Consider the following 9,146-nt stretch of genomic DNA (forward strand, 5'->3'; position numbering starts at 1 on the left):
AGACAGTGGAAGGATATGGGTCTGGAGAATGCCTCACCAAGAGTTTTGGCTCAACAGATTGCAGCGAACTGTGAAACATGGTGGTTTCAGCGTGATGGTTTGGGGAGCTGTTTGGGTTGGTGGAAGATCGAGCTTAGTGGAGTGCATTGGCAACATAAATTTTGCGAAATACGTCGAAATATTGTAGGAAGGACTCATGCCACTTTATTCCTCGGGTTTCGTGGACAAGAATACAACATTGTTCCAGGAAGATGGAGCACTGTGTCACACTGCTAGAAACATCCAAAAGTGGCAGGAAGAAAATGGTATCCAGAAGTTGCCCTGGCCGAGCCAATCTCCTGACATGAATCCCATCGAAAACCTCTGGGCCATACTCGACCGGAGTCAAGAAACAACCAAAAAAGTCAACTTCAAAGAGCGATCTACTCCAAGTTTTGAAGCAAGAGTGGCCAAAAATCCCACAATCTAAAATTGACGAGATGATTCTTACGATGCCTCAAAGAATCAACGAACTCCACAAAGTGAAAGGAAGATCTACTAGATATTAATTAAATTATAAATATATCAATTCATGTGAATATGACTGAAAATTTTCATTTTTTCTGAAAAGGTGGTGTCTGTTTACTTGTGACCACTCCGTGTATGTATTATTATAAGGATATTACTGTACCAATTGAACTATTAGTGACTTATGATAATAAAGATGACTGAAAGGTCTTTTATGCAACTCTGTTGATGCACACATATGTATTAGGATATTACTGTACCAATTGAACTATTAGTGATGTTATGATAATAAAGATGACTGAAAGGTCTTTTATGCAACTCTGTTGATGCACACATATGTATTATAATAAGGATATTATTAAGAGACAATGAAATATTAAGTGACAGAGAAGATTCTCATGATTATTCTGTTGCTATAGAGACTTGTAATCTTGATAATCCAATTGCACTGAGAACAGAAAATACACATGCATATGTGTTTCTTTGTCTGGAACAATGACCTTGTGATACAGTATTACTTATATTAGTGTTTACACAATGCTCAAACTATGAGTTAATAGTGTTAAGTTGCAATTGTATGAATTTCATTATTACAAGTAAATATTAATCCATAGCATTAGCAGTAATGCATGATCCTGATATGACTTAATGGAACCAAAATATGCAAAGTGACCTTTATAAAGTGATTATTCTTTGAATTCAGGAAGTAAGTTATGTTCTGAAAGATTAAGCTGATACCAGAATAGCTACATGTCATGCTGATAACATACAATTACATTGGTAACTTGCTAGTACAAGCTTAGATGGTAAGGGCTTCTTTATAGATTTTGGGTCGATCATTCTGATGAACAAAGTTTATTACACCTGACCTGATAGTGTGTTCTTTAAAATATCTAACACATAAGCTTGAAAGGTTGTGTGTGTGTTTAAGCAAGTTCCTCAAAGTTTTTGTGTAGTGTAGTGTATAAAGTTTTGTTCCTCTGACAAGGGGATCTAAGAACAAAAGGTTTTACATTAGCAAACCACCATACCTATCTGCTGTCTCAGTAAAACAAACATCTTTCACTTGTTATATTGCAGTCAATTGAGAATTGTTTACATTTAGTTCTATTGAGCTTTCACTGGAACTGTCATAAGATACGTCTGTTCCTTAATCCTAGTGCATTAAGGTTTTTTTCGAGATACATTATCTTTATGTATTGTGGTTATGAATGAATAGTTCAATTGGAATAAAGTAAGCAATATTGATAGTAACATCAACTTGTGATGACTGTAACAATCAAGATACAAGGCCATATCTTGTGCATTTTACATGTGTTTTTGTTATTAAACTTAATAAAATAACACCATCTGTGATCATTTGTGTGATTTATTCTGAACAAAGAAGAAAATAGTACAGGTTTTCATCACTAGTTGTTTAGACTGGTTTACTGTATTACACTGTTCTCCGGTTACGTGAGCTCACTAATAGCACTGACATCTGCATTGAGGCTAATTGAAAATCCCACAGCATATGTAACAGTAAAGTATTTTATGTTAACTTACAAGTGCATCAGGACCCTGGAGATCTTAGTAAGTTTCATGTACTGAAAGGTCACATAATACATCATATATTAACTCATGGAACTGTGTGTTCTTTATATATTTAATAAAGCACTATTTACAGGAGGTGGTTTTATGGAGGATACAGAAACATGAGAGGAGAAATTGTTACATGTATATTTTATGTAGTGAAGAGTCAGTCAGAAAACCCTGGATTTCCTAAGCATAGCTGTATTTTAACTAGTTATAACTGTTTATTATGTAGAACTATTATTTATCATTGCACTGTTATTACTCTCATTATGAGAATCAGGAAGGGGGAGTGGTCTGTAAGGCCTTAATAGTTCATTTAAAAGAACTTTCATTCAGTAGTTGTGGGATGAAGTTTTTTTTTTTAGTTGTTCTCTTGTTGGTTATCTAGGATTTGAACCAGGAGTGTTGAAAGAAGGGGTCATTCTCTTTCAGTCAACTACATGATGGAAATATACAATGCAAGAATAATAAATGTTAATGAGTTACCAATGAAAAAATACTTGAGGAAAAACAAAAGTACATGGAAATGGCTATTATGGACATATATGAAATCAAATCCCAAACAAAATTATCTGATGACTGATAAGCCATCTGAGCTAAATGGATGACAGAACATCTATGTACATGCTTGATGTAACTACTGACTGGTGCTGTGTGTGTTGTTGACAATTTGTGGGTGTGGCATGTCAGTGTTTACTGTTTTTAAAGTTGCCAAAGTGTAGTGTGACTTAAATAAATTTGTGATTCACTGTTCTGGAACAACAAGTTTATATGGCTACAAGTTTTGACACTTTCACATGTCCTCTTCAGTTCAGCTTTTGTTTAGGAAAGAAACACATACACAGCTTATTTAAAAAAAAAGTTTTAAATTATTTCAGGTCATACGATGTAAAAATCAACATTTTTTATGAAATAAGCTGCTTGTTTCTTTCAAAAACAAAAGCTGTGCTGAAGAGGACATGTGAAAGTATACAAAACTGTACCTGTATAAATTTGTTGTTCCATGGTATTGTGTTTTTATTTACTTTTAATCTCTGACTGCTGCTACCTTAAGGATGAGCCTAAATTTAAGACATTGGACACTACATTATAAACAAAAGTTGAGCTTAATTATTTTACTCATGATAAGTTTGAATTTGGTTTGTTTAATCAGCCGAAAATATTGCTGTTAATGAGGATACCCAGCTAATGAAACAGTCTGTTCTCATCATTATAAGTAAGAATGTTTTAACAGCATATTAGTTGTTTTTCATTACTGGGATAATTAGTTCTGAGTTGTTGTTTGCTTGAATCAGAAGTTGATACAAATTAGAAATAAAGCCATTATTATATTTTTAATGACATGCATTTCAAATTAATCAAGAAGTAGTTAATGGAAAGTAGAATGTTATTTCTCTAAACTTACAAATAAACTAACAGGTATATATATTTTGATAGATTTTTGTTTAGCCTTTAGTTTGGTATCAGATCATTATGTTCAAGGTAAACTAATTGGAAACCACCATGAATGGGAAGAAATAGTATCATTCAGCAGTCATTGTTTACATATATAAGGACTTGTGTGAATTTTAGTTATTTACTCATCTTTAGATTACTTTAAATTGGTAAAATGTATTAGAACTCATTCAGTCTTTCAATTTTGCTTCATGGATTTTATTAGTTTGAGATGAATTGCTTTATATGTAAGTTTAAAAAAATTATGAGTACTAGATTTAGCTTGTTGACTTGGTAACCAGGAACTCTCTCCCTAGCAACAAAAGTGTGCAAAGATGGTTGTGTAAACACATATTACATAAACTTATCTGCTAAGCTATATAAAATGTATTTTGTACTATCGATCCTGACATGATAACAAGTTTTTTACTGACTGTGAAAGGATTAATCTATGTAATGCATCTTGATAATAGAGTTAGCACAAAGGATCATGTATAAAGTGTAATAAACTTAAAATAAGTCCATGTAATGCATGATATTTTATTCCAGTAATTCATTAAATTAATGATATAAGGCTTAGGTAAAATTATTTCATTGATATGATCAGATGTTTTGCTAAAATTCAACTTAGAAGAGAATTATTTGTTGCATATGGGGGGAGAACTTTAGAATTACTTGGAAGTTTCGTTTTGCTAGGCTTATTAGAAGTGTTTAACCTGGTAGTAATACATTATTTAAAAGTTTTTCTATATAAGAATTAAGTTATCATAAGCATAAAAAATCGTAGACTGAATGTGTATGTAGCATTTCACAATTTTGTTAAAATATGAACTTCATTAAAGTTTTGTAAAGTTTTTCTTTCATTTTTTAGGTTTTACAACTAACTCAAAATTTTAGTTTAGCTGCAGTTAAGTGTTTAAAAATTTAGTTCACATAATTATTCATGTATTACACTGTTGCCAGTTCTAATAAATGGAGAAGTGTTAAAGAAGGAAAGATATTATTACGTGCTGAGTGTTTTGAACAAAGACATTTAATAAATCTAACTATAATAGACAAAGAAATCAGAAAAATAATTTCTTATTTTGTTTTCCACCAGGTGTGGTACAGGAACATCCAAGGATTGGATCTGATGGAGAAAGTGAAGAAACTTCTGGTGCCTCTGATGAGGTTATTTCTCCCGCAGTAAGATTTCGACCAAAAAATCACCGGATAAGTCGGGTAATTTCTTTTTTCCCTGCTGCTGTTTTTTTTTATTCTGCTTGCTATTATTTAATGTGTCAGATGAAAGCCTAATTCAGTGGTTCTCAGTGTGGGCCGTGCCATATTTCTAAGGGGCCACATGTGAATGACCGAAAATTAGGGGGGTCAGTAATTTCTGAGTGGGCCACCAAAACTTCACTGCACGAATAAAATAAATAAAGTTTGCAATTAAATCAAAGGTTCCCTTCCCCCCGTATCTCCCACAGTAATTTCTGAGTGGGCCACCGAAACTTCACTGCATGAATAAAATATATAAAATTTACAATTAAATCAAAGATTCCCTTCCCCCCCGTATCCTCCACAGCTCAGAAGTCCAGTTACCAGATGAGACTTGTACTGGAGTAACTATCAAAATGTTTGTATGGTATCTGTGAATGTTTTCGACTGATTCTCAACAGCAGCAAAACTATTGTTGTGTGGTGCGCCACTCCACCAACCAAGCGGACATCCAAAAACTTTCTAGTGTTCATCAGGCCCAAGGATTACACTGGATAAAATGTCAATGATTAACAAAATATTTTTTACTTGTATAAGTAAACAATATGTTATAAACAAAATCTTTTAAAAACAATATAATATTGTATTACAATATTGTAAAAATAATATTATAAATATATTATAACTCAACAGTGTGGAAATAAAGTAACTTTTTTCCTAAGTAACAGTGTCTACAAAGGGTGGGGCCATAAAGATAAATCAAACTCAGAAGGGAGCCACGAGCAAAAAAAAGGTTGAGAAACACTGCCCTAATTGATTGAAAGTCAAAAAATATATGGTTGCCTAAAACTTGAACATTAATAATAATATTTTATTTGGTCATTCTGTGAATACTCATGGTGAATAGAGAACATGAATGAGAGAAAATTTCTGTTTAATACAAACTGTTAAAACTTTAAGTGTTAATAATGCAGTTTTTTTCATATATTGTACTGTTCGGTAAATTAGGAAATCATACTGTCACTTAGACAAAGGCATCATAAAAGACTGAATTTTTAAAGTGGGGAAAAGCTTTTAAACAGTTTTGTAGGAGATGTGCTAAACAACCATGTTTTGAGGAGCATAGTAATTTATTAGGTAATATTGAATTTGGTATTATGTGTTTGGCAGTTCTAATATACCCAGTTACTTGTGTTTGGCAGTTCTGATGTACCCAGTTACTTGTGTTTGGTAGTTCTAATGTACCCAATTATTTGTGTTTGGCAGTTCTAATGTACCCAGTTACTTGTGTTTGGCAGTTCTGATGTACCCAGTTACTCGTGAACAAAGAGAATTTGTCCAATGAAGAATTACCTTTTCATCAGTGAATATCTCATAAAGTTTTCAAGATATGTATTCTAACTAAAAATAACCCAGCAGACTATCAGCAGGATGTGAATTTTTAGTGGGAAATGAATTGTTGTGCAACATTTGTACAAACTTTTGATAATACATTTTTTCTCATTGATAAAAACAACAACAAATGTAGTGAAATGGAATGGTGGATGTGCAGTGCACGACATTCTTTGAGGCTGGCATTGTTCACTCGTGACTGGCCATGATGTGGTTTTGCCACATTGGGAACTGTTCCATTAAAACTATCACAAACATTAAATTGTAACTTATCCCCCTTACTCTTTTTCTTTTTTCTTCTCTCTTTTTTTTAATTACATACATACAAGCATTATATGTAGCTAAGTTTGATTTTTTTTTCTTTTTGGGGGTGCGTGGGGGTATTATATGGGACTTACAGAAGATTCTGTAGTGTATGATATCTAACATTTGTGTTCATAAGCTTCTTTAAATTGTAGCACCAAATAACTTGAAAGCTGTGAATTCTTTCTTTATTAATACAGATCCATTTATATTGGTGTAATCTTTTCCTGTGTACTTTTAGATTAAGACATTACCATATAGAAATAATAGGGCTCACTGCAAATGATCATGAAAAAATTTTCAGAAATTACAATTAAATTATAGAATGATTAAATATAGTAGGAAAGACTTCTTTGACTGTAAGGATATGGTGTGTGTGTTTATGTGTATATGTGCATACACGCGCACACAAATATATATGTGAATAGTCATTTTAATTGTTAACTGACGTATGAGTATTATACAATAAAATGTATTTAGGATATATATATATATATTTTTATAATTGTCAGAATTTATTTATTCATAAATATATAGTAAAATACTGCTGCTTATTTATTAGTATTTGAATAAATTGTGGCTTAAAGTATTTACAATTATGTTTTCATTTTATTAAGAAATAACTTCTGTTGAGGAATAAATCGAGGTGAACAAAGTTTGAGTGATTTTTGTTAGTTTCTGTCTTTTTCAAACATTATTATTGCATTTTTTGTAAATATATAATAGGCATCATGTCATTTTCAATAACCAATTAATCTTTAGTTTGATTTTACATCATCATCAGAGTTCATAATAATTCTTGTGATAAAAAGGCCTATACAATGAAAACATTGACATTTCTATTCAAACTCTGGTAAGTATTATATATGATATGTCATTGCTTTATTAAGGGATTTATGTTTTATATGCAGAAATATTTGTTAAATAATATTTATAACTATATATTTATCATAATTGTAATTTTAAAGTTTTTGGTAAGAAAAGCAAAGGATGTTTCTTTAATTTGCTGTTTAGTCAGATACCCATTTGAGAAAAATGCTTAAAGGTGTTTAGCCCATGTTTCTTAAAAAAATGTTTGGATTCAGTTGTTGTTTTTTATGGGAGGATATGGATATTTATAATATAAATTTACTTCAATAGTTCAAGGAAAGAAATTTTTTATTCAAAAAAGATTACAGAATGTTTTGTTAAATTCTTTTATGTATTTTCTGTTCTAGCAAGACATAAATAAACGACTTTCCCTGCCAGTAGACCTTCGTCTTCCAGAGAGTTTTGTAGCTAAACAGTCAGCTAGCCCAAACATAGATGGCCCACTTAGTAGAACAGTGCGTAGACAATCCCTTGTAAGTTTCAATTTATTTTGCACTCTTATATTTGGGTGATAAAGGGTTTTGGGAGGTGTAAATGGGGCTGTGAAAGATGACTAGGCTATTGTAAAAACAAATGAATTTGAAATTGGTGCCAAGGTTTCAATTAAAATATGTATTGATGTAGAATTTCCACCATTGCCTTACTTGTTTCTGCTTAGTGATGGAAAGCTGTGGTCAGAGCTCAGCACTTCATCTTTGTAGTGCACAGTCAACACTGAAAATGTGGCTAAGAATGAGGACTATGCTGATTCAGTTTAAAGTAAATCTTGAGGAACATAATTGACTAAGTAGTAATAAAGTGTGTGGTAATTGTTAGAGGATGCTGTCAAACAAGACCTTTCTCAAAAGCTATCATGATCTCATTCATTCGTCAGCTTATCACATCCAGTATATATTATATGTTGTTGTTATAAGCCAATGTGTGTGTGTACTCAATAATTGTATAAATTATTTTAAACAAGCTTCTTTGGGCATTTGCTCTTTTTTTCCAATGTTTTAAACACAGTAGTCAAAGTATAAAATTTCCTGATTAATGATACTTCTCAAGATTTTGATTCTTTAGCTTAAACACCTGTAAGTTTTGCTCCTTTTATAAAGATGTTTTTAAAATTATATTTAGGTTATATGGGTAATTTTGAGTAAAATATGTCTTTTCTCATATATTAAGATTTTATAATACATATTGGAGTTATACTGATATTACATTTCTCTATCATTTTTAATCTGTTAGGTCATTTTAGAGTTTGAGTGGTCAGTGATTAAGTATTAAGAATAAAATTAATGTCAAGAGTTAGAGGAAAATCACTGGTTGTCATTCCTGGGAAAGAACAAATATAGCTTCAAACTACAGTTAGAACAGTAACTGCTTTTATCAAAAGGTTTACACCTAAAAGTAGAAACAGTTTTGAAACAACTTGTTTCTCCAAGACAAATAATGAAACTGGAGAACAAAAGTCTACTAAGCTTTAAGTGATTACTTTTTATTATTTGTTAGAATCCAAAATTATAACCAAAATTCTTGAGATGTGTACATTTGAAAACAATCAATTTAATATATGTAATTCATCATTTATAACTGCATTTTAAAAAAGATTGATCAACCCATCATATTTTGTAAAATTTAAAAAAAAAAAAACAGTGTTTCTTGAAACTGTTCTGATACTGCTTGGCTATTTTTAGTGAGTTGTGGTAAATTGTTAAGTAATATATCTGCTGTTTATTGGAATAATATGTTCTATTTTAATAGTTAGTAAGTAAATCACACACAAAAAAAGCTGTTTGTCATACAGGAACCTTACTTTACTGACATATAGAAGTAATCTAATACCTTAACAGTGTATTAATTTCACTGGCATTGATTTGTAG

The 9,146-nt window shown here is 31.3% G+C and overlaps 1 protein-coding gene across 7 annotated transcripts in view; it reads left to right on the forward strand.

Annotated features, from left to right (window-relative positions):
* LOC106468256 (cyclin-dependent kinase 17-like) overlaps positions 1 to 9,146 on the forward strand; it is a 142,130-nt gene that overhangs the window by 98,321 nt on the left and 34,663 nt on the right. For all 7 annotated transcript variants that reach the window (XM_022396586.1, XM_022396589.1, XM_022396591.1 and 4 more), the window contains 2 exons: positions 4,616 to 4,737; positions 7,629 to 7,754. In XM_022396586.1, the coding sequence (XP_022252294.1) occupies positions 4,616 to 4,737; positions 7,629 to 7,754 (248 nt within the window). The remainder of the gene's footprint in view (positions 1 to 4,615; positions 4,738 to 7,628; positions 7,755 to 9,146) is intronic.

The sequence above is a fragment of the Limulus polyphemus genome, unplaced genomic scaffold (assembly GCF_000517525.1).
Source record: "Limulus polyphemus unplaced genomic scaffold, Limulus_polyphemus-2.1.2 Scaffold2937, whole genome shotgun sequence".
Classification (NCBI taxonomy): Eukaryota; Metazoa; Arthropoda; class Merostomata; order Xiphosura; family Limulidae; genus Limulus; species Limulus polyphemus.